At 45.8% G+C, this 25,947-nt stretch overlaps 1 protein-coding gene across 1 annotated transcript in view; it reads left to right on the forward strand.

Annotated features, from left to right (window-relative positions):
- The window catches only part of ryr2a (ryanodine receptor 2a (cardiac)), a 455,564-nt gene extending 430,001 nt beyond the window's left edge, over positions 1–25,563 (forward strand). The window contains 8 exon segments of the mRNA XM_078230647.1: positions 10,471–10,531; positions 11,267–11,413; positions 12,564–12,698; positions 14,916–15,072; positions 17,179–17,243; positions 18,229–18,329; positions 22,454–22,505; positions 25,468–25,563. Of these exon segments, the coding sequence (XP_078086773.1) occupies positions 10,471–10,531; positions 11,267–11,413; positions 12,564–12,698; positions 14,916–15,072; positions 17,179–17,243; positions 18,229–18,329; positions 22,454–22,505; positions 25,468–25,563 (814 nt within the window).
- The last annotated feature ends 384 nt before the right edge of the window (positions 25,564–25,947 follow it).

Consider the following 25,947-nt stretch of genomic DNA (forward strand, 5'->3'; position numbering starts at 1 on the left):
ACTCTTGTTAATCAAAGTAGTTCAGAAGTTTCAGAGCAGTTGGGGTTTATGGGAGTAATCAAGAGGAATCCCCCTGTTGAAACTGACATTTCCTGTCAATCAGAGTACTTCTTAGGGGTTAGGTCACATCTGGGACTTCTGAGAGAAAGCAAGGCAATCCCCCTAGTGAAACTGGCAACTCCTGTCAATCAGCGTACTTCCAAGTGGTCTGGTGGTTCCTGGGGCTTCTGAAATCAACCGAGGGCAATCCCTTCTGTAGAATGGACTGCTGCTGTGATTTTGTAGGCTTTCCAGGTATTCAGAGATATTAATGGATATTAATGTGACCAGGTCACTTCAAAGGTTTTATAGACGCAGACAACAATGAAGATTAACAAAACGTTGCCAGAAATCAGCATGCTAAAAGTGATCTCCACGCTTCCAAGGGCAAGAAGGGGATGTCCAGTCACGAGATCCTCATCCCAGGGAAGAGTTCCAAAGTCAACCCCTTCCCCCCAGTATGAGCCCACCCAGCCCCAGGTCCTTTGGGAGACCCTCCCTCTGCAGCATGGCTGCGACAGAGAGGCACACAGGCACATTACTTACCTCCTCTCCCCTACTTGTGGGGGGGAGGGGGGGGGCTGTCAAGAACAAATTGGAAGGCCGGAGCAACCAGCCTCAAAGCCGGTAATGACATCAAAGTGAATATTCATGACTATTCCTCAGGTTCTCTCCCGCTCTGGGTGAGAGGTCAGACAGAATAATCATATTAATCAAAGCACTTCAAGCTCTCCTGGGCAAATGTTGCTGCAAATGACCAGACGCAGCTGGGCTGGGTCTACATCCAACTTCCTATTTCTGCAATCCATTGCCCAAGGGATTGGGGAGAGCAAGAGTAAGTTAGGCATGTAGGGACGCTCTTTAATTTCTCCCTTGTCATCAAACTTTCAGCACATGCTCTTCATTCTAAGTTTACCATGAAATAAATGTAAAGCTCTTTCTTTAAAGCCCATATTTAAGGATCTCTACCTCAATAAATGAGCATTCTTTTTTAATCCTGCAATTAAATTTGAACAGCGTTTTTGCCATTCCTGTTTAATAAAATCTCAATATTTACCTTGTGCACGCTGCTATATCACTGCGAATTTTACAATCTTTCTATCAGTGCGGTCTTGAGTGTGAAATGTACAAGAAATATATCAGAGGAAACCCAAGTTACTTTCTTTTCATATGAGAACAAATTGTTGGGTTGAACTTGAAAGCTGCATCACAGGTCACACTCACTTTACAAACTGGTTTTGTGATTCTCCCCATATTTCTGAGACCAGATGTGCACCTTTTGATTTGATTTAATTTATTATTGTCACATGCATTGATATACAGTGAAAAGTATTGTTTCTTGCACGCTACATAGACAAAGCATACCGTTCATAGAGCACACAGGGGAGAAGGAAATGGATGGGATACAGAATATAGTGTTGCAGTTATAGGTAGGGTGTAGAGAAAGATCAGCTTAATATATGGTAGGACCATTCAGAAGTTTGATGGCAGCAAGGGAGAAGCTGTACTTGAGTCTTCACAGACAAGATAAAAAGATATTGTCTGACGACGGTACTATATCTGCTGCTGCCAAAATCCAATTAAGTTGTTAAAAAGAGAAGCTGTGCTTATTTAAATGAATGGTCCTTTTGTCTTTGTGATTTCTTACACTCAGCATTGAAGCTGGATATCATCTCAAGATACATTTGAACTTTTCTCAGTTGCTACTTGGCTCCTTCCTTGATATCATTCTGTCTAACGTTTGGATTTAACCCAGTGTTTCCCAAATGTTCTCCCGGTGTGAACCCATTTTAATTCCTCAGATTCTGGGGAAAGTTTTCCTGTCCCGCCTGCCTCAGGTGTTGTCGCAGGCGGTGGTGGTGGTGGGGGGGTTGGGGGGGGCGGGGTTGGGGGGGTTGGGGGCGGCAGAGTTGGGGGAGGAGGGGGTTGGGGGGGGGATCGTCTGTTGACCTCGGGCAGGATTTTCCGGTTTTGCGGCACAGCTCGAAAATCCCATCCTCCGTGTGACCCCAGAGTGAAAACTTTGGCGGGAGGGGGGTAGGGGGAGGCAGTACCAGTTCTGTTGAGTAGAGGGAGGGGAGCTATCATTAATTGAGGTTTCAGTTGTTCCATGGGGTGGGGGAGAAACTTCCAGTGTTTAGCTTGGAGGAGACCAGGAACTGAGCATTGGGGGAGATGATAAAAAGCCAGGATATCTACAAAATAAAACATACAGCTACCTTATCGCAGGTAGCAGCAATTGGGCCTCAGATAGCATTTCATTAGGCAACACCCACCAACAAAAAAAACACTAGGATTCAAAGGGTCAAAATTTCGACCAGAGTGTGTCCATGGAACCAATAATATAATATATACTTACCATGATGTCTTGTAAATAATGTAGAAAGGCTATATACCAACTAAGATAAACGCAAAATACTGCAGGTGCTGGAATCTGAAACAATACACCAACTATCTCACTCAGAGTAAGTGAAAGTTCATTGAAACATTAAATTGATGGATTGGAACTTTAATCTCCCACTGCTCACATTCTGTCCCCCCTCCCCATGCACATGAGAGAGGTCAGGGAGGGACGATAAAAATAAAAAGATCACGTAACTCGATCCCAACAAATTGCTTATGTGTCTATTACCATTTGTACGGCAATGGGTTCTGTCTCCCCGTCTGGTGAGGTAAAACATCTGATTGCAACATTTAAACCAGATTCCCAAAGTGCATTGAGAACCTGATTGAATGTAATGGTTGTGGGCCAGGCTTCCCATGGTTCAGGAAAGCCATCAGCGCAATGAAGATTGCAGCTCACGGATTAAGCAGGTGAGTACATTCTGTAGCCTTCCTCGAAAGGCAGGAGGAGCAGGAACATTCTCCTGATTCTTTAAACAGATCTTCCATCCAATTGGCCAACACATTGCGCCCCATCCCCTGAGGCCAAATCTGTCAGCTCTCCCAGTATCCCACCCCCTCCCGATTTCCTATCCATCCTCTCCTCCAATCTTCCTGCAATCTCTCCCAGTCCCAACACCCCAGCAACCTCCAGTCCTGCCTGATGATTTCCAGGGCCGTCCCCAACATACAGCGACTTTGGCCTGCTACAGCTTCCTCTCCTGGACTGAACACAAGCCACTCTATCTAACTGGCTGACAGGTGGGAAAAGGAATAGGAAGAAATTATGTGTTTCTACTGGTAAAGTCAGCAGGGACTTCCCTTTGGTGAAAATGCTCCCTTCCTGCCATCTGTAAATTATAGAATCATAGAATCACTACAGTGAAGAAGGAGGCAATTTGGCCCATCGAGTCTGCACCAACAACAATCCCACCCAGGCCCTGTCTCCATAACCTTATGTATTTACCCTACTAACTACCCCCCACCCCACCCCCGACACCAAGGAGCAATTTATCATGGCCAATCACCCTAACCTATGGAGTGTGGGAGGAAACCGGAGCACCTGGAGGAAGCCCACACAGACACGGGAGAACATGCAAACTCCACACAAGAGAGACAGTCATCCAAGGTCGGAATTGAACCCGGGTTCCTGGCGCTGTGAGGGAGCAGTGTTAACCGCTGTGCCACCGTGGGCAAAATATAATTTGCCCACATGGGCAAAATATCATCAAAGCTGGGCTTACGCAACAGATTCCCTGCTCGCAAGGTTGTGTGATAACAGGCATCTTACGGGGGCCTCTATCTCCTTATGTAGCTCTGTGTTGAATTCTGTTGCAAACACTCCTGTGAGGAGTGCTTTCCGATGTGAAAGGTGCAAGTTGTCATTTACAGTCGCCTCCATGCTGCTCCCCCTTTACCTCGTTCCTTCATTCAGATGAATCTGTGGAGTCTATATCAGTGTTTTAGCAAGTGGTGGTCGCAGCACTGAATCAGTCAGAAATAATTTTTGAATCCTGCAGATGTCAAAGAATCTTTACTTTAATTAGCCCCCCCCCCCCCCCCCCCCCCCCATTGATTTGGACAGATGTTCCCCTTCCCCCCATGGTGGACCTTTGGCCACCATCCCGTTCCATCCCTCTCTTATCTTTCCAATGAAGTAAGATGACTGTGTCGGGAAAATTATAACATTTGAAAATCTACCAAGAGTGAAAGTGACTTTCCATTCTCCCTATTACACCTCACGGAATTAAAGGATTAGAATCTTTATCAAATGAAGTATTTCCAATTCACTAGGACTTTTTGTAACAGCGAAGAATGGATTGCTTTGTTCCTGCAAATGGCACCATTCTGATCTCAGTAAAAACAATCACTTACTAAAGTGGCTGACGGCTCGGCCTAACATAAGCTGTATAGAAAATTGATTCATTTTGTTTGTGCAATTACTGCAAATCCATTAGTTCATGCAGATTTTATTGGAAACAAAATCGTAAATGTTCATTGCAGAGACTTCCTTTCAAAACAAAGGGACCAAAACACGGTTAATGACTGGAAAATTAATTCCAAAATGTATAGATGTGCAGATTCATGAATCATCGGACATCTTGTCTTTAAGGAATATATGGCTATAAGCTGTGATTTGTGTTATTTTACAAATAATTTTGACACTAGCAGGCCTTGGTTCTTTTTTCCACACTTTGGGCTCAAGACAATGGGAGGCGATGGCCTAGTGGTATTATCGCCAGGTTATTAATCCAGAAACTCAGCTCATGTTCTGGGGACCCGGGTTCGAGTCCCGTCACGGTAGATGGTGGAATTTGAATTCAATAAAAATATCTGGAATTAAGAATCCACTGATGACCATGAAACCATTGCCGATTGTTGGAAAAACCCATCTGGTTCACTAATGTCCTTTAGGGAAGCAAATTTGCCGTTCTTACCTGGTCCGGCCTACATGTGACTCCACAGCAACGTGGTTGACTCACAACTGCCCTCTGAAATGGCCTCGCAAGACCAGTTGTATCAATGTTTCAAGAAAGCAACTCACCACCAGCTTCTCAAGGGCAACTAGCGACAGGCAATAAATGCTGGCCAACCAGCGATGCCCATGTCCCACGAATGAATAAAACAAAAAGGGATGGACAGTTCTGACCAGGCTGCGCTTACAAGCCATCTGCATACTTTCCTCTTCAGTAGATGTTGCTTTACAACTGAGTGACTTGCTAAGCCACTCCAGAGGCCATTACAAGTCAACCAGATAGCGTGAGCCTGCAGCCACTGTTTCTCTTGCCTTGAAGGACATCAATGAACCGGCCACTGAATGGAGGCAGAGGTAATAAAGAACAAAGAACAGTACAGCACAGACACAGGCCCTTTGGCCTTCCAAGCTTCCGCTGATCACATTGTCCTATCTAGACCAACCGCCTTTATCTCTGTACTTCCCATCTGTTCATGTGTCTATCCAGAAATGTCTTAAATGTGGCTGACATGTCTGCCTTAACCACCTCACTTGGCAGCGCATTCCAGGCCCCCACCAGCCTCTGTGTAAAAAAACTTCCCCTCCACATCTCCATTGAACCTTTCCCCCCCTTACGTTGAACTTGTGCCCCCTTGTAATTGTCATTTCTGCCCTGGGAAAAAGCTTCCAACTGTTTACCCTATCTATGCCCTTCATAATTTTATAAATTTCTTCTAATGTTTTCTCCCTGTTAGTCTATTTGTCCATAGACAATAGGGATTGGATTTTCATCCATAGGTCGGGTGTGCACAGCCAGGAATATTCCCAGCACAGCGATCCTTTCAGAATGGCCACCTTTACACCAGATTTTCAGTCCAGGAGAAGGGGAGGTGAGGGGGAAGGCTATATTAGAATTTGGAGCGGGCAATCCGTGAAGTAGTGAGGAGAATGCCAGGCGTAGAGGCAGGCTTGGTGGAAGGCCTGAAAAAACATGAAATATCTCTGCAACCCATATCCCCCACCCCCCTCACACACACACACATCCATGTGAACACATGCCACCTCATGCTGTATACCCAACCCCTATCCATGCCAACATATGCCCCTGTATCCACCCCATGGCTCCCCTTATCCTCTATGCCAATATATGCCCCTGTAACTACCTGTCACATTATCAGTAACCCCCACAGCTTGACTCCTGGACTTGCACAATTTCACAAGCTGTACTGTCTGGAGACAATACACATCTCTTTAACCTGTGTTGAATGCTCCCTCCACCCACATTGTCTGTGCATTTAAGACCTGGCTGGCTGTAGAGATTTGCATTCTAATCAGTATTCTGTAATTTGATTTCTGTGTCTGTGCCCTGTTTGAGAACAGAGACCACTCCATCTGACAAAGGAGCATTGCTCCGAAAGCTTATGGTATTTGCTACCAAATAAACCTGTTGGACTTTAACCTGGTGTTGTGAGACTTCTTCCTGTAACTACCTCCAGCCCTTTCCAGTCCCAATACCAACTTATGTCCTGTACCCATCTCCCATGGTCCTTTATAGCCCCTAAGCCAGCTTAATGCCGACTCATTCTAACCCATGACCCCCCACCCACCACGCTTCCACTTACCATGCCAATATCCACCATAGGCAGACCTCAGGATCCATGTGGAGATGGGATCCAGTAAAATTCTATAAACCAAAGGTCTGAGTGTCTCTTGCAGAATTCACTATATTGAGAATAAGTCTCTCATTCATAGAAGTTCCTACATAACACTGTTGGCATGGGCAGGCAGGTGGTAGTGGTTAGGCCATTTTATTTTAACCCAACTGGTTAAAAGACAGGAAGGAAGGAAGATATATTTTTTGGGGGTGACTTGTGTGCATCGGGGTCATCGCCTTCCCAAGTTTTTATCCCCCATTTTGTTCCTTCCCCATCTGGCTTCCAAAACTCACCTCCGCACCCTAATAGTCCAGGATTTATCTCACCCTGGGCACCATCGCTGTTCCCTGTGGGTCTGCTTGCAGTCCTCCCAGTATCGACTACTCGAGTCCTGAGACTGCTAGAGCTATTGGCCTGTCAGACTGGCTGAGAGCTCTCAAGAGCAGGGCATCCTGCCATAAGTGTGTAGAAGTCTGACCTTCACCTTAATCATCATAGCACCCCTATAGTGCAGAAGAAGGCCACTTGGCCCGTCGAATCTTCAACAGGCCCACCCTATCCCCATAACCCCACGCATTTACCATGGCCAATCCCCTTAACCTGCACATCTTTGGACTGTGAGAAGAAATTGGAACACCCAGAGGAAACCCACGCAGACATGGGGAGAACGTGCAAACTCCACACAGACAGCCTTCCAAGGCTGGGATTGAACCCGAGTCCCTGACGCTATGAGGCAGCAGTGCTAACCACTGTGCCACTGTGCAAGGTCTCTGGCAGCTTGCTACTGCTGCAGGGTGGACTTGGTAAAGCATCGGACAGTGTGACACTGAATTTCCTTCCGGTGAAGGGGGGCAAACAATAATCCCTCCCTAAAAAATTCAGCCTCTGGTTTTTTTCCAGCATGTGATCCAGTTTAAAAAATAGGTGCAGGAGGAGGCCATTTGGCCCCTCGAGCCTGTTCTGATGCTATTCCGTGTGATCGTAGCTGATCTGATTGTGGCTTTGATCAACAATCAATTGCAACATTGGAAAGCCCTAAATTACAAGCGATTACCATAGCTGATCACACATTGACAGTGAGATCTCTTCGAGAATAACTAATCTTCCAGCAATTAACTATTTTGTCACAGGAAAGTCGATGGCCTAGTGGTATTATCGCTAGACTGTTAATCCAGAAACTCAGCTAATGTTCTAGGGGACCTGGGTTCCAATCTCACCATGGCAACTGGTGGAATTTGAATGAATATGAAACCATTGTTGATAGTCAGAAAAACCCATCTGGTTCACTAATGTCCTTTAATGAAGGAAATCTGTCGTCCTTACCTGATCTGGCCTACATGTGACTCCAGAGCCACAGAAATGTGGTTGAATATCAACTGCCCTCCAAGGGCAACTAGGGCTGGGTGATAAATGCTGGTCAGCCAGCGACACCCATGAATGAATAAAAAAATGTAACAATCGTGGCTCGCTGCTCAATGAAGAGTTTGCCATTGAGCATCAAAGGCAATCTGACCTATGAAATCTCATCTGCAGAGATTCACATCTTATCCTTTAAGAACATGGCCTAATATGAGAAGTTTCATTCTGAGAAAGGAAATTGGCATTGGAATCTAATGTTGCAATATTAGCTTCATACGGTTGTGGCATATATTTTTTTCTGTTTTGACAACGCAATTCTAATGCCTCTCTTCAACTGATCTCAAGCTTTCACATGCTAATGTAGCAAGCAGTCATTTCTGGCTTAAGCGAGTGTGCAATTTTCATGACCTTTTTCCATAATCCCCACTAACATTTTCTTTAGGTTGAAAGCTCAGGATTATCATTCTAACTAAGCAATCGTTTCTGAGAATGAACCCATCCTAACAGGTGACATGATGTAAAAGGTAGATAAAACCAGACAGAGGAGACTCTTAACCAGGGTATACATTCCTGTGTGAATGGAGTTGAATGAAGTATTATGACAGTTTACTTGATGTTCACGCTTATGCTCATTTTCCACCATGTGCCTTGAATAGCCAGTCAGTGCCCGATAGTGTTGCAGGATTCCTGAAAGAACAAATGGTTCGATGGAGTAAATGGGACAGTGGTTGGCACTGCTGCCTCACAGTGCCAGAGATCCGGGTTCGATTCCCATCTTGAGTCACTGTCTCTGCAGAGTCTGCACCTTCTCCCCGTGTCTGCGTGGGTTTCCTCCAGGTGCTCCGATTTCCCCTCAGTCTGAAAGACGTGCTGGTTAGATGCATTGACCATGCTAAATTCTCCCTCAGTTTACCCGAACAGGCGCCGGAGTGTGGCGACTAGGGGAATTTCACAGTAACTGCATTGCAGTGTTAATGTAAGCCTACATGTGACACTAACAAATAAAATTAATAAATAAAGTTAATAAATAGTGTGATAGAGTCACAAGTGGCAGCTGAGTGCTCAGGGAAATCAGCGTGTTGTATTCATGGCCGTATATATGTTATAATCAGTTTGTGGATCAGTGATCTGCTGGGATCTGCAGCTCTGAGAGAATGGATTGAATAATATTCCAGATTAGTATTCACATTGGGACAGTGTTTTTGCATTTAAGGACAGAATATGTAGCTGGGTTGATATCTCTGGGCCTCTTTTTCCCAAGTATTCAGCAGGAGTTTTGTATCTGAAGTGTGCTACACCCACCCTGCCCTAGTATTTCCCAAACTTCCTGATCTAGGCAATGGCTTGTGAGATTCAGTACTGATGCACTTCATCAGAGGGTTTAACACCCATAATCGGATCGAGATAATCCTCATTAGCTTTTCTGTATGCTCTCGTGCTTGGGAGACCGCCAAGCGATACGGACAGAATCTGAGATGAGAGACTGGGAATGCCCTATCCTACCTTTACTCGCATTGTTCTGGCTGGCTTGTACTTACTACAATAGCAAGGCAGCTTTTTCCCTATTGGAAATCCTCCGGAATCCCAGGGCAACATTAAAATGGCAGCGATCCCGTGATCTGGAAGAAGAACCAGAAGGATTGGCTGGTATATGTCAATCATCTGAGATCTCTGCTCTCACCCAATTCCAGCCTTGCGCACATTCCCCACTTTCATGGAATCATGGAATCCCTACAGTGCAGAAGGAGGCCATTTGGCCCATCAAGCCTGCACCGACTCTCTGACAGAGTATTTTACCCAGGCCCTATCCCAGTAACCCCGCATATTTACCCCTAATCCCTTTAACCTACACCTCTTGGGACACTAAGGGGCAATTTACCATGGCCAATCCACCTTTCTGCACATCTTTGGACTGTGGGAGGAAACCAGGGCACCCGGAGGAAACCCACACAGACACGGGGAGAATGTGCATTATCCACACAGTCACCCAAGGCTGGAATTGAACCCGGGTCCCTGGCACCGTGAGGCAAAAGTGCTAACCACTGTGCCACCATGCTGTCCTATTTCTCTACAACCCGCGGCTGTGCCTTCAAATGCCTAGGCCCTAATCTCTGTAGTTCCCTCCTTTAACCTTTCTGCCTTGTTACCTTTCACTCCTCCTTTAAGTCACTCCTTAATAGCTACCTCTTTGACCCAGCGATTAGCCACCTTTCCTACCATCTCTCTAAAGTCTGCTTACACATCCATGAAGAATTAGGACATGCTTACTGTGTTAAAGTATTAAATAAATGTCATTTGTTGTTGCAATGCTGAACCTTGTCAGTAAGTAGCAGATGTGGTCCAGACGGAAAGATTAACATAATCACTCCAGATTTATTGACTCAGGAGTTGTTCATATTCACATATGTTTAGTTTACAACAGCGCACTTAATCTTAATTCCATGGGTGAATAACTGTTCAATTCTTCCTAAATATTTTACTCTCTGTGCCTGGAAAAGGATTTCTATGACGTGTTTGTGATCAGCATCCTTTATTGGGCACTATCGGTGCAAACCAGCTGATTTGTTTTGTTTGATACAGGCTTAACTCCATCGACGTCAAGTACCAGATCTGGAAGTTGGGAGTGGTATTCACAGATAATGTAAGTGTCAAATAGGGGTCGGAAACTGAACATGATGTTCAGAGGTAAATTGTTACAGAGCCGAGAACCATTCTCACAGAATTAATGACTGCTTTTTATCATTCATTGATATGATTGCATTTGTGCATGGGTGCATGTGTTAATGTGTGTGTGTGTGGTTGTGCACGCCTTTTAAGCTTTTTCACAATTACTTCTTCCTGTAATGTTGGGAACTTTTACATTGCCCTCTCAAGTTAAGAGGATGGAATAACCAAGACCCTACATGGCATCAATGCTGCTTTTTAATTAGGATTAGGCTGTTGAGTTGGATGATCAGCCATGATCATAATGAATGGCGGAGCAGACTCTCCGAGCCTGCTCCTATTTTCTATGTTTCAATGAAATTACCCCATGCCAAGCGGTCAAGTAGAATCTTGCAGTGTGTGGATATAATGTTTGCAACCAGAGTGCAGCTGCACACAACAGATGTAAAGAAAAGATTGGAAATTCAAAATTACATTTGAACAGCAAATCATCAAAGAAAACAGGATGGATTCTGATGAAAGGTATCTGGGCAAAGCAGTAGCATTTGTTCTGTTTTCAGATTATTATGAAATGCTGTGTATTTCAAGCATTTTTAGTTTTTTATTTTAGAACTTGACGCAATGTGTGTGCATTCAGTGTGCATTCTTCCTCACGTGGTCTATGTATCTCTGCTGCTGTTTGTTAGTAATACCTGTTTCTCTTTGCTTGCAGTCCTTCTTGTACCTTGCCTGGTACATGACTATGTCAGTGCTGGGTCATTATAACAACTTTTTCTTTGCTGCCCATCTGCTGGATATTGCGATGGGATTCAAAACATTACGGACCATCCTGTCATCAGTGACACACAACGGCAAACAGGTACCAGAGCCCAGGCTGTTTAATGGTAAAGTTAGGTCTACAAATGAGTAGCGAGGTGCAGACATTCTTTGTAGCATGATTGCGAGGGTTGCTGCCTCTGTTTTCTACCAATCTGCTTGCAGCAACTCTTTGAAACTTAAAATACAAAGCGTGGAGATGGATTTGTTCTCCTTTGGAAGCATACTTTTTATGAACTAAGTGGCGACTTAATAATAACTGTGGCCAAAGAACATTGGCGAAACAAAAATGGAATGAATTGGGGGTGTGACAATGATCGTACGGCTGCAATACTTCAGAAAGCAACCTCCTCAAGTTGTCTTTTCGAAATGACCATAAGCCGTAGGAGCAGAAGTAAGCTAAAAGTTAAGAAGTAAAATACTGCGGATGCTGGAACCTGAAACAAAACAGAAAATGCTGGAAAATCTCAGCAGGTCTGCCAGCATCTGCGGAGAGTGAATAGAGCCACTGGGCAGGATGTTCCGGCCTCGCTTGCCCCGAAACTGGAAAATCCCGCCCGAGGTCAATGGACCTTTCCATGATCTGCCCCCCTCGCCCATTCCAATTTCCGTGGTCAGCGGAACGGCAAACTTCTGGTCACTGTTTCGAGTCCGGGTGACCCTTTGAAGGGTTACCCAGACTCAGAATGTTGGCTCTATTCTCTCTCTACAGCAGAAGTAGCTCATTTGGCCGATCGAGTCTGCTCTGCCATTCAATGAGATCATGACTGATCTGATATGATGATCCTCAACTCCACTTTCCCACCTTATCTCCAAAAGCCCTTGATTCCCTTACTGATTAAAAATATGTCCATCTCAGACTTAAAGATCCAACCACTACAACCCTCTGCGGTAGAGAATTCCACGGGTTCACTGAGAAGAAATTCCTCCTCATCTCTGCTTTAAGTGGGCGACCCCTTACTCTGAGATTATGCCATCTGTTCCAGGACTCTCCCACGAGGGGAAACAACCTCTCAGCATCTACCCTGTCAAGGCCCCTGAGGATCCTAAGTGTCCCAGTAAGGTCGCCTCTCATTCTTCTAATGATAGGATGATTGTTCATTGAAAATTCAGGTTCCAGTTTTATTTAATCGGTAGCCATTAGTTATTTCAGGTTGAGCTGACACTTTTGCTCTCCGCCTATGTCTGTGCAGCTGGTGTTAACCGTGGGCTTATTGGCTGTCGTGGTGTATCTGTACACAGTGGTTGCCTTCAATTTCTTCCGCAAATTCTACAACAAAAGTGAAGATGGGGACACGCCGGACATGAAGTGTGATGACATGCTGACAGTAAGCACTGCACCTGCCTGTGATTAGACTGACCTGTCAAGTGTGATTCATTGATGTTAGAACTTGTCTTAAGGTTAATCTGCGAAAGAAACACAGCCCCAAAGCACTAAGCATATGGACGTACTTACACTTCCATTGTGGTTCCAGTCCACAAGCTTCCACTGGATGGGTGACATAGGGCAGCACCAACCTCCTGTACTAATCTGATTCCTATGGTGGGAATGGGTTATAATTCAATGGGGCAGCATGTGGCACGGTGGTTAGCGCTGCTGTCTCACAGTTCGATTCCCGGTTTGGGTCACTGTCTGTGCAGAGTCTGCATGTTCTCCCCGTGTCTGCGTGGGTTTCCTCCGGGTGCTCTGGTTTCCTCCCGCAGTCCGAAAGGCGTGCCGGTTAGGTGCATTGGCCGTGCTAAATTCTCCCTCAGTGTACCCGAACAGGCGCCGGAGTGTGGCAACCAGGGGATTTTCACAGTAACTTCATTGCAATGTTAATATAAGTCTACTCATGACACTAATAAATAAACATTAAACTTAAAAAAAACATATTTAAAGTCTCCTGATCTGCCCTTTCAATTGGGAAGGCATTAAACCTTTTGAGAGTAAATCCAGAAAATCAAACTATCCCTGTTTAATGTGCGTGCATTTCGATCACCGTTAATGGTAATGTTTACCCAGTGATGCTGATTATACCTTAAGGATGAATGAAGCATGCCAATGCAACTGTTCTACTGCTTTTGTAACATTTGCAAGAGAGCTGAATGTGTTAATATGTGCAGTCATATTTATTATCAATGTAAACTCAATAGCCTTCCTCCTTCGTAAAGTCTTGCTTTCAATTTTTTATTTATTTTAGATTTATTTTTTGCGAACAGACGCTTGATTTTCTGTTGCATTTTGGCTCCAACGTATCCTGCACTTTGCGCAGCAGACAGGTTGCTTTGGCTTGGGCTGATTCTTTGGGCTTTAATTGCACGATTCTACTGCCATAGCTACAGCGAGTGAATGGGTGAACCTTCTGTGGAGATTCACCCTCAGGATTACACTTGATGGTTTATCCTTTAGAGATGTGTTGGTGAATAATGATGAGTTGACAACAGCGTTTTCGCTAAGACAGTGCGTCACAATTCAATGGCATGAAAATCCTGCAATCTTTCTGAAAGCGAAACTTCTTGAAGTATCGCGTTTTGGATGCAACAAATTTTTATATGCGGCTTTTACCTAGAACATAAAACAGTGCAGCACAGGAACAGGCCCTTCGGCCCACGATGTTGCGTCAAACATGGCGCCAAATTAAATTAATCCCTTCTGCCTGCCCCTGGTCTATCCCCTCTATTCCTTGCATTTTCATATGCTTATCTAAAAGCCCCTTAAACGTCCCTATCGTATCTACCTGTGCTACCACCCCGGCAGTGCGTTCCAGCCACCTACCACTCTCTGTGTAAAAAACTTGCCCCTCACATCCCCTTTGAACTTTTCCCCCTCTCACCTTAAGTGCCCCCTAGTATTGAACATTTCAACTCTGGGAAAAAGATTCTGACTGTCGACCCTATCTATGCTTCTCATAATTTTATAGACTTCTATCAGGTCTCCCCTCAGTCTCCACCACCCCAGAGAAAGCAGCCCTAGTTTATCCAGCCCTTCCTTATAACTCATACCCTCTAATCCAGCAGCACCCTGCTAAACCTCTTCTGCACCCTCTCCAAAGCCTCCACATCCTTCCTGTAATGTGGCGACCAGAATTGAATGCAATACTCTTAAGTGTTTTGTTTGAAATGATTTGTTGATTCACTACTAGATGATTTGAAATAGAAAGTGATGACGTAGAGAACTTATCCCAATAAAAAAGAGAAGCATAAAAATCTGACGTTGTCACTTAAGTTGGGGTGGCACAGTGGTTAGCACTGCTGCCTCACAGCGCCAGGGACCCGGGTTCGATTCCCGGCTTGGGTTACTGTCTGTGTGGAGTCTGCACATTCTCCGCATGTCTGCGTGGGTTTCCTCCAGGTGCTCTGGTTTCCTCCCACAGTCTGAAAGACATGCTGGTTAGGATGCATTGGCCATGCTAAATTCTCCCTCAGTGTACCCGAACAGGCGCCGGAGTGTGACGAATAGGGGATTTTCACAGTAACTTCATTGCAGTGTTAACGTAAGCCTACTTGTGACATTAATAAATAAACTTTAAAGTTGTCTAAGTTGCGATTTTCTCTTTTTAAAGTGTTATATGTTCCACATGTACGTGGGTGTCCGTGCTGGTGGAGGCATTGGTGATGAGATTGAAGATCCAGCTGGAGACGAGTACGAAATCTATCGAATTATCTTTGACATCACCTTCTTTTTCTTCGTGATTGTCATCCTGTTGGCCATCATTCAAGGTGAGGGGATTTGTGTGAGCACAGCTGCTTGCTGGCAATCACATCATTATGACTTTTCTTCACTATTACTCTCCGTGAACAGTTTCTGCGGTGCAGGCGGATATCGGTAAATGCCATGGGTAGATATTTAAAATGAAAGCTCAGTGACACTGGCGGAACTTATTTGGGAGCGGCACGGTGGCACAGTGGTTAGCACGGCTGCTCAGGTGGCTGTCTCACTCTCAGCCATCAAAGAACAAAGAACAATACAGCACAGGAACAGGCCCTTCGGCCCTCCAAGCCCGCGCCGCTCCCCGGTCCAGGATTGAATCCTGAATCCAGGATCCCCGCCCAATTTTCCAGCCTATCTACATCCTAATATCCTATCCACCGAGCTGTCCCTCACAGCTACGATGCTTTGTTCATCACAACCTATTAACTCACCCCTACCCCCCCATTCCAGACCATGTGATCTCCAGGGAGAGGCGAAAACCCAGAGTGAAAACCCCAGGGCCAATATGGGGAAAAGAAAATCTGGGAAATTCCTCTCCGACCCCCTGTGGCGATCGAAACGAGTCCAGGAGATCACACTGGCCCTGATCAGAAAATGCTTCCCAACCCTATTCATTTCCACTTCTGCTTTACGAACACCATCTGAATTCCCTGCCCCCGAGACAGGTTCCCAACTATCCGCAGTTCCCAATCCCAACTATTCCCAACTATCAGTTCAGCTAAGGCCACGCTTTGTCCTTGGGCAGGACTACTCAAAGGAATTGTGCCCCATTTTTGATTATCTACATCTCATTTGCACTGTTTCCCCTTTTTTGGCCAAAGAAAACAACTGTTCAGTGTGACTACATACCGTAGAGGTGGCAAGTACGAGGTAGTGAGCTTAGGATTAAAATTAATAGTGCCACCTTATTTCTGATTTTTAATTGTAGGCTGTTTTGCCGCTGCTAGGTAGCTGTATCTGCCTTTGTACCGCCGCGAGACTGGTGTCTCTTCAACCAGTGTTTGAAATAGATTTAATTTGATTAGATTTTGATTTATTATTGTCACATGTATTGGGATGCAGTGAAAAGTATTGTTTCTTGTGCGCTTTATAGACAAAACATACCGTTCATAGAGTACATAGGGGAGAAGAAAAGGATAGGGTGCGGAACACAGTGTTACAATTACGGATAAGGTGTAGAGAAAGATGAGCTTGATATATGGTAAGTCCAGGCACAGTGGTTACCAGCGCCAGGGTCCCGGGTTCGATTCCCGGCTTGGTCCACTGTCTGCGTGGAGTTTGCACGTTCTCCCCCGTGACTGCGTGGGTTTCCTCCGGGTGCTCCGGTTTCCTCCCACAGTCTGAAAGATGTGCTGGTTAGGTACATTGACTCGAACAGGGGCCGGAGTGTGGCGACTAGGGGAATTTCACAGTAACTTCATTGCAGTGTTAATGTAAACCTTACTTGAGACTAATAAATAAACTTTTAACTTTAAGTCTGATGGCAGCAGGGAAGAAGCTGTTCTTGAGTTGGTTGGTACATATTTTCAGACTTTTGTACCTTTTTCCCGACCGAAGAAGGAGGAAGAGAATATGTCCGGGGTCCTTTAATTTGGGCTGCTTTCCCAAGGCAGCGGGAGGTGTAGACAGAGTCAATGGATGGGAGGCTGGTTTGTGTAATGGGCTGAGCTATGTAGAGTGCAACGTCTTTATGTATTTACAGCCTGCATGCACCACTGGCATTGCATGCAATCTTCTGCGATGGAGTTATTCCATAGATATTAGTAAAAATAGTTACTCTGCTGTGCATAGATGTATTAAGCAAGTTGGCACAGATGCATTGCTCACTAAAGCAAGTGACTTGATCTCCTTTACTGTGGGCAATCTGTGGCAATATCCGTCTAATTTTACAGAGTGGTGGGGTGACTGAATATCCAAGGGTCTTGATTCCACCTGGACAGCCCTGTGTTTTCCTCTGCTCACAATGCAATTGCATTGTGAAGGTTTTTTCTATCCTCTCAATGTGTAACTTGTTTGCAATTCGCCGTTGCCCAACAACTGAAAAGTCACTTCCACAGGAGCTGCCCCAGAGTCTTTACTTTTAGAAATGATCTCATTCTTCTTCTTACACCCAGGTCTAATTATTGATGCTTTTGGTGAACTGAGAGATCAGCAGGAACAAGTTAAAGAAGACATGGAGGTGAGAATTTTAACAAAATCATTAATGAGGTACTGAACATTTAATTATAAAAAAAACCCCATCTATTTACTAACAGTCAGCTGGGACTGAATTCCTTGGGTCCTACGAAACCATTCTCTCCACTAATCTCAATACCGAGGAGATAATCCACAGTGCCAGGCAACAAATTGAAAATCTACCTCTGGGTGTTGCATTGTATCAGAACTTATATATTTTTTATTAATTCGTGGGATTTGGGCACCTCTGGCTGGCCAGCGTTTATTGCCCATCCTTAGTTGTACTTGGAGGGTAGTTGAGAGTCAACCACATTGCTTTGGCTCTGGAGTCACATGTAGGCCAGACCAGGCAGGGACAGCAGATTTCCTTCCCTAAAGGGCATTAGTGAACCAGATGGGGTTTTTCCGACAATCGGCAATGGTTTCATGGTCATCAGTCGATTCTTAATTCCAGATTTTTTAAAATTGAATTCAAATTCCACCATCTGCCGTGACGGGATTCGAACCCGGGACCCCAGAACATTAGCTGAGTTTCTGAATTAATAGTCCAGCGATAGTACTACCGATCAGAGCCCATCGCCTCCCATAATCACAAAATTGGTCAAATACATATTTTTTTTAAAAGTGAAAACAGATTCTTTTTGGACATGTGAAAATGTCCAAGAAAAACGTCTTGCAAAATGTCAAAAAAATAAAATCTTCCGTGGGAATTACGTTCACCGCGTTTGCAAACATTTTAAGATCGGTTTCATTTCAGGGATGCAAATATCTCAAATTTCTATTCATACTTTCCCACAGTTTAGAAAGGAACATGTGGCCACACGGAGGTGATTCTGGCACGCTTAGAAAGATTGAGGGGAGAGATTAATGGGTGACCAGCACAGACCCATCTCTCTAAACACAACAGCAGCTGATTATAGTCATCAGGAAGGCCGGTTTGCAAGCTTCAGGTGCCAATTGTCCTTATTTTCCTTTGTTGTTCTTTTCAGACCAAATGCTTCATCTGTGGAATTGGCAATGACTACTTTGACACAGTCCCCCACGGCTTTGAGACTCACACGCTTCAGGAGCACAATTTGGCAAATTACCTGTAAGTACTCGCATTTCCTGCTACTCAATCACGCCACAGACGGAGCAGCATGCCTGGATTTTTAATCAGCTGCACGACCACCGAAAGAAAAAAAGGAAAGAAAATAAACAGTCCCAGTCAGTGGTGCGTTTTCTTTTGCTTTGTTTCAAGAAAAAAGGAAGGATGAAACCCGCCAAGGAAAACAGTCCCTCGCAATGTTAAGCTCCATCAAACCTCCTTTTATGGAGCAAAGTCATCTGTGTTACTGATCTTCAATAACCACTGCTCAACCTGCAGAGGGAAGCAGTTAACTTCAGAAAGAAGTTTCTAAAGTTTGAGCCGAGGCGCGATTGGAAGAAGTACAAACGCACAGATATTTAATAGATCTGAGGTGATTTATGTCAGCTATTTTGGGCTTGCAGCCTTTGGCCAGGGGGATCAGGCTGGTTGCTACACAGAGCTTCTGAGTAATTTATAACGCTAAAATTAGACTGAAGTGGCGTGCCATTTTGGTAGTGAATACACGAAGCCGCGATTACATTGTCAAGGATGCAGGGTTAGGCTTCAGTTCAGATGTTAAAATTAAAAAAGAAATCTGAGCCTGGGCCCCAACCCGGCTGCTTCTGGGTTTTATCAGGGCAGAACAAGGGGGCCAATGAGCAAACCAATCCCAGGAGGCAGACTGACAGTTTAACGATGTTAATGAGGATTGCAGGCTCTGACACAACCTGCTTTGGGGGCTTTACAATGGGTGGCAGGGTTTCCCAGGGCTCAGGAACCTCGGCAGTTGCACAGACAGCTTCGTGGAGAAGTTAAGTGCCTTTAAAGCGCTGCTTGTGGGCCAAGAGGAGCAGGAGTATATCATCCCGGCTCCAAAGCTCCTCCCTGTCAGACCCCTTCCCCTTTACAAAGGTCCTCAGGACCGGCAATCAGACTTCCATTGGGAATTGAATCGCCCCTCTGGAATTGCCACCTCCCTACACCTTCCGCCCTCCCCCATTGCCCCAGCCCCCCCCCATCCATCCCCACCCAATGTAATCCAGGATTGAACTCCCACTGAGAATTGTAACTATCTAATCTCTTATTCCCCCTGCCCAGCTGGAATCCAGCAAGTCAATCAGGCTGGTTTTTTTGGCAGGGAATCTGTCAGGGCCAAGAGGTGCATGCAGGTAACCGTTGTTGAATTAAATTCTCCAGCGTGCGGGACAATGGGGACTCAGAGATTTCTACATTTCCCAATTGAAGCACCCCCACTAGCCTCCACTCCACCCACCTCTATATCCCATCCCTCCCTTCCTTCCTCCTGTTCTTCCTTCCCTCCTTCGTTCCTTCCCTCCCTCCCTTCCTTCTGTCCTCCCCTCCCTCCCTTCCTTCTGTCCTCCCCTCCCTCCCTCCCTCCGTCCATCCCTCTCTTCCTCCCTTCCTTTGTTCCTTCCTTCCTTCATTCCTCCCTCCCTCCCCTCCTTTCCTTTCCTTCTTTTCCCTTCCCTTCCTTCCTTCCCTTCCCTCCCTCCCTTCCTTCCTTCGTGCATGTGTGTCAGGAACACGGGCGTGAATCTTACGAAATGGTCGATACGCGCATCTCCCAACCTGATATGCCAAAAGCCTAGCGCGTCCCAAGGGAGAATCAGGCCCTATGATTCTATGATTCTACAAGGGCAACTAAAAACCAGATACAAAATAACTATAGTGTTTGACACACAATGCAGTATATATCAATGGTGATACATGTTTCAAATTCTGAGTGGAACCTTTGTCATGTATATGTATAATTTATCAGTGCTACTGTAACATAGTTCAACTGGAACAGATAAAAGAAATATACTGCGGATGCTGGAATCTGAAACAAAAACAGAAAATGCTGGAAAATCTCAACAGGTCTGACAGCATCTGTGGACAGAGAACAGAGATAATAGCTTATCCAGACACAAAATGTTGGCTCTATTCTCTCTCCACAGATGTTGCCAAACTTCATAAAATCATAGAATCCCTACAGTGCAGAAGGAGGCCATTCGGCCCATCGAACCTGCACCAATGACAATCCCACCCAGGCCCTATTCCCATATTCCACGTATTTACCCTGCTAATCCCCCTGACACTAAGGGGCTAGTTAGTGTCAGGGGGATTAGCAGGGTAAATACATGGAGTATGGGGATAGGGCCTGGGTGGGATTGTCATTAAAAAGATATGTTAACCCACAGTCCAAAGATATGCTAACCTGCATATCTTTGGACTATGGAAGGAAACTGGAACACTCGGAGGAAACCCACGCAGCCATGGGGGGAAACGTGCAAACTCCACACAGACAGTGATCCAAGGCCGGAATTGAACCCAGGTCCCTGGCGCTGTGAGGCAGCAGTGCTAACCACTGTGCCACCGTGCTGAGATTTCCCAGCGTTTTCTGTTTTTGTTTCACATTGGAATAATCTTGTCCAGCAGCCGGAACTATTAAACGGCATTTTTAATTAGCACTGCGAGGATCCCAGGTGCTGAATGGAAATGGTGTGAGGAGCCTTTAAATGGATTTAAATGGTCCCGGGCATTTCAGGAATGAGAAGGAAGTAGAAGTTTGGAATTAACATTCGTTGACAAAAACATCAAGAAGATCGGCAGCGATTTAATTTAATAACCCGTTGTACATTCCGTTTCTGAGCTGTGCCTGACGTGGCGTTTGAATTGGTTCCTCAACAAGGCAGGTGTGTTCTTTTCCAGACAGTGCATTCATTTGGGAGAAGCAATTTTTTTACTCCGGCGATCTTGACTATTCATGGCATTGTTCAAATGGCAGGTGTTACATTACCGGGTCAGCTTGAGTGTCCTGTGCACCATGGGGAGTGAGCGGGGGGGAGGAGGGGGGGAGAGATTTCCAGTCACTGCACCTGGGCATGGCAAATGGAGGAAAATCCAACATTAAACTCGATTTGCTGAATTTGCCATGGTGGGATTCAAACTACCTGGGTCTCTAGTCTAACACCCTGCCACTACACGACCAGTAAGAAGTTTAACAACACCAGGTTAAAGTCCAACAGGTTAATTTGGTAGCAAAAGCCACTAGCTTTCGGAACAGGCTGTGCCTATGTTTCGATGAAGGATTTTTAAACCAGTTTTCAAAAGAAATATGAAGGCATTAGTCTTTTGGGAGGAAATGTGAGGGGAAATTAGAGTGAGCAATCACTTGCTGCAGGCAACCATTTTGATCCTAACAGACCTTCACAACACAAAGGTGAGTAACAGCGAGGATCAGTAGCCAAACCTATTGGAAATACGATGAGGAGAACTTCATTGGCAACCTGGCAGCTGGAATTCTCCGACCTCGCTCATAAACGGAATTTCCCAACCTCGCTTGAGACCGGAATTCTCCAACCTTGCCTGCGGCTGGGATTCTCCGACATTGCTCGCGGCTGGGATTCTCTGGTTCCGCTGCAGTGATAGGAATGATATTACTAAACTAGAAAGAGTGCAGAAAAAATTTACGCGGATGCTACCGGGACTTAATGGTTTGATTTATAAGGAGAGGCTGGATAGACTGGAGCGTAGGAGGCTTAGGGGTGATGTTATAGAGGTCTATAAAATAATGAGGGGCATAGACATAGTCAACATCTTTTCCCAAAGGTAGGGGAGTCTAAAACTAGAGGGCATAGGTTTAAGGTGAGAGGGGAGAGATACAAAGGGGTCCAGAGGGGCAATTATTTCACACAGAGGGTGGTGAGTGGAACAAGCTGCCAGAGGTAGTAGCAGAGGCGGGTACAGTTTTGTCTTTTAAAAAGCATTTAGACAGTTACATGGGTAAGATGGGTATAGAGGGATATGGGCCAAATGCGGACAATTGGGATTCACTTAATGGTAAAAACTGGGCGGCATGGACAAGTTGAGCCAAAGTTGTTTCCATGCTGCAAATCTCTATGACTCTATAACAGATTTGGCTGAACGCCAGATTGTCCATTCTCGCTGGCAACAGCGGCTGGGCGAGATGGGAAAATTCCAGCCAGGATGTTTCACAACCAGGGCATTGTTTGTAAAGGCCTGCATCATAAAGATGTGTTCCATTGAGCGACGTGGGACTTGCATCAATAAACAATACAATGCATGAATAAACAATACAATGTTTATTCTGACGTTGCCAACATGTGTCTTTATTCCTGCAGGTTTTTCTTGATGTACCTTATTAACAAAGATGAAACAGAGCACACCGGGCAGGTAAGGCCCCACCACTCTCATGAGAAGGATGGGAAAGATTGGACTTACGCTGCAAGATGTCCACGGAGTTCAGTTGGTATTCATTCAAAGAGAGGGCCCTATTTTAGAATTTTCATTCTAGGTGCTGGGCGGACTTGAAACTGGGAGTGTTTCAGATCCGACATTTAGACCCGTTCTGAGGCACCCCCATACGCACTCTGCCTGTAAAAATATCAGCGATTCTGAATTGTGCTGCAGAAGTCTGTGGGTGGGGCTTAACGCGCCTGAAATCCTGCAGCTCCGATCGGCGCCTCCAACTGCGCATGGGCAGAAAAATAAAGAATAGAATGCAACTCCCCTGCCACATCGCTCCTGGGCCGAATAATGCTTCCGCCTAGCCCCCACAGACATTGCCCCACCCCCACAACATTAGTGACCCATTTATCCCCCACCCCCCGCCATCCAGACCGATCACGGGACCCTCCCCTTTCCCTCTCATTGATCACAGGCAGAGTGGCAGGGGACACCCCCCCCCGCCCCCCCACCCCCCGCCAATCTCAAGCAGAGAGCTGTCGGACCCATCTTCTTCTCCCTAGCCCTCCACTGATCTCAAGCAGAGAGCTGTCGGACGCTCGGCACTTATCTCCTCACTAACAGGAGCACCCGGATCGGACTTTTGTGGAGCATGTCTGTTTCACGCCGAATCTGGATAGGTGAACTCGATTTTAAAGGGGGAAGTGCCGGTCAGGTTGGGTGGTGCAGCCCATTAAGTTAATTTAAATGCATCAAATGCATTTAAATGGCTGTCGCGCCCGTTTTGGAAGCGGTCCCAATCACGGCCATTTTGGGGCCTTGGTAAAGGGGGAACCGACGTGAAGGCGGGCACGGATCGCACTACTCACCTCACGCCCAAGTTTTCGTGGCTGAAAATGGGCGCATATTGATGGTACAAACGGGCCCAGAGAGTTCAGAGAGAAAATGTTCCCTTCTCAGGAAACACTCCTGGCCATCATTATTTTAAACACAGTCTGTATAGTCTAGCTTTCCTGTTGGAATTCTCCCCTTCCTTGAGAGCTACTGAGCGTTGCCAATTCCTTGTTGGCTTTTACATCACAAGACACCAAGTGAACTTGTTTTTAAACTTCCTCATTCTCGATCAAAGTTGGAGAGGGCCAAACCAACAAGAAGGTTTGATTTATTGGCAGGGACTTTATCAACCCAGGAAAGATAAATTGGAGGAAGCTACGTCAGATTGGCTTCCCAATGTGGTCCCAGGATATAGAATAGAATAGAATCCCAACAGTGCAGAAGGAGGCCATTCAGTCCATCAAGTCTGCACCAACAACAATCCCACCCAGGCTCTATCCCACAATCCCACATATTTACCCCGCTAGTCCCTCAAACCTACACATCCCGGGACACTAAGGGGCAATTTAGCATGGCCAATCAACCTAACCCGCACATCTTTGGACTGTGGGAGGAAACCGGAGCACCCAGAGGAAACCCACGCAGACATGGGGAGAATGTGCAAACTCCACATAGACAGTGGCCCAAGTTGGGAATCGAAACCCGGGTCCCTGGCGCTGTGAGGCAACAGTGCTAACCACTGTGCCGCCCCTGAATGGGGCGAGGTTGCCTGCTCCAAAGAGATGGGCAGCTGATTGCCATAGTTAAACGCCTAATTCGGTGCCATTTTGGAGTGCTGTTGGCATTTTGCCTTTGTCGGGTTGACCCACCCTGGCCAGTTGCTTGGGGAGGCTGCCGGCTAAAAGGAGGCAGCCTCGCTATGGCAGCTTTGAGGAGGCCAGGCTCGATAGCACAAAGTTGGTGTTGCGGACAGGGAGGATAGAAGTTCACCTCCTGTTCTCAGCCCTGGGATTTTTAAGTTGTGTTTTATAACTTACCTGGCCCATCTCCCGAGGCTTTTGGCATAGCTCAGCACTGACTACCCCTTCGAGTGACGCTGCTGATGCCTTTGTACTGCCAGTGCTGTGACCAACCTGGCAGCATCAGGAGCCTGCCAGCCATGACAAATTGGATCATAGAATCCGTACAGTGCAGAGGAGGCCTTTCAGCCCATCAAGCCTGCACTGACTCTCTGACGGAGTATTTTGCCCAGGCGATCCACCATGCCATATCCCCACACATTTACTATAGCCAATCCATCTAACCTACAGATCTTTGGACACCTGTGGCAATGATATCATTGTTTGGCCCTTTTTCCTTTGAGTCTGTGGGCATGAAGAGGTTGTGTGGTGGGATGGCCAGGCTGACCACAGTAAAAATGCTGAGAGAGTCTGGGATCCTTTTACCTGAGGTGAAATTTAAGCCTTCCTGTTTTTCACTTGGCTGGTTTGGGGTAAAATTAATCAAAGGAATTTGCAAATGAATTGGACATAATTGAATATATTAAGAGACTGATGTGTAGAGACAATGACATTTACACTGGATAAAAGCAAATTACTGCGGATGCTGGAATCTGAAATGAAAAGAGAAAATGCTGGAAAATCTCAGCAGGCCTGGCAGTATCTGACGTTTGACAACAATTTTGAGTCCAGATGACCCTTTGACAAAGGGTCATCTGGACGCAAAACGTCAGCTCTTTTCTCTCCTTACAGATGCTGCCAGACCTGCTGAGATTTTCCAGCATTTTCTCTTTTGGCATTTACACTATTCACCTGATACTTTGAGCAACTCTGTTGTCCACATTTGTCTACGTGGGGGCGGGGTTTTACAGCCTCGCTCGTCACATAACCGTAAAACCCCCACCTGAGGTCAACGGACCTTCCCATTATCTGCCCCTTGCCTGCTCCGATTCCCGCGGCGGACGGGGCGGTAAAATTCCGGCCCTGTTGTCTCTGCGTGGATTGGACACTCTTGCTCATGTAGGCATTCGCTGAAAGTGGGCTGTTCATTGGGTGCAGAGAGCACAGCGTGCGCTGTCACTGTGTGAAATAACACATTTTTTTTCTTGATCCGCCAGGAGTCCTACGTGTGGAAAATGTATCAAGAGCGCTGCTGGGAATTCTTTCCTGCCGGGGATTGCTTCCGCAAGCAGTACGAAGACCAGCTCAACTAAGTGAGGAAAAAGCTGACCCACCAACGTTGAAATACCTTGCGGATTTCCTCCTTGAATGCTTTCAAACTTTATTTGTATATAACCTGTTCAGTGTGCACTTGGAGCTATAGCTCACCGAGTCCGCTCTGTCAGTGCATCTGCTTTCAATTTGATGTAGAGAAAAAAAAAATTATTGATTTCAAACTGTGTGCGGAGACGTTTTAAGACATTTCTTTCATCTTGTGAGCACATTACGTGAAAGATGATAAATTGCTCTCATCCTATACATCTATGTATTTCTTCATCTGGAATGGTATTATATACTTCTTGATGTGCAGAGCGATCTGCTTATGAACTCTGGGCTGTGATGAGGAAATAGTGCCTTACTATATGTGGGTTGAGCTA

This window comes from Mustelus asterias, chromosome 15 (assembly GCF_964213995.1).
Source record: "Mustelus asterias chromosome 15, sMusAst1.hap1.1, whole genome shotgun sequence".
Taxonomy (NCBI): Eukaryota; Metazoa; Chordata; class Chondrichthyes; order Carcharhiniformes; family Triakidae; genus Mustelus; species Mustelus asterias.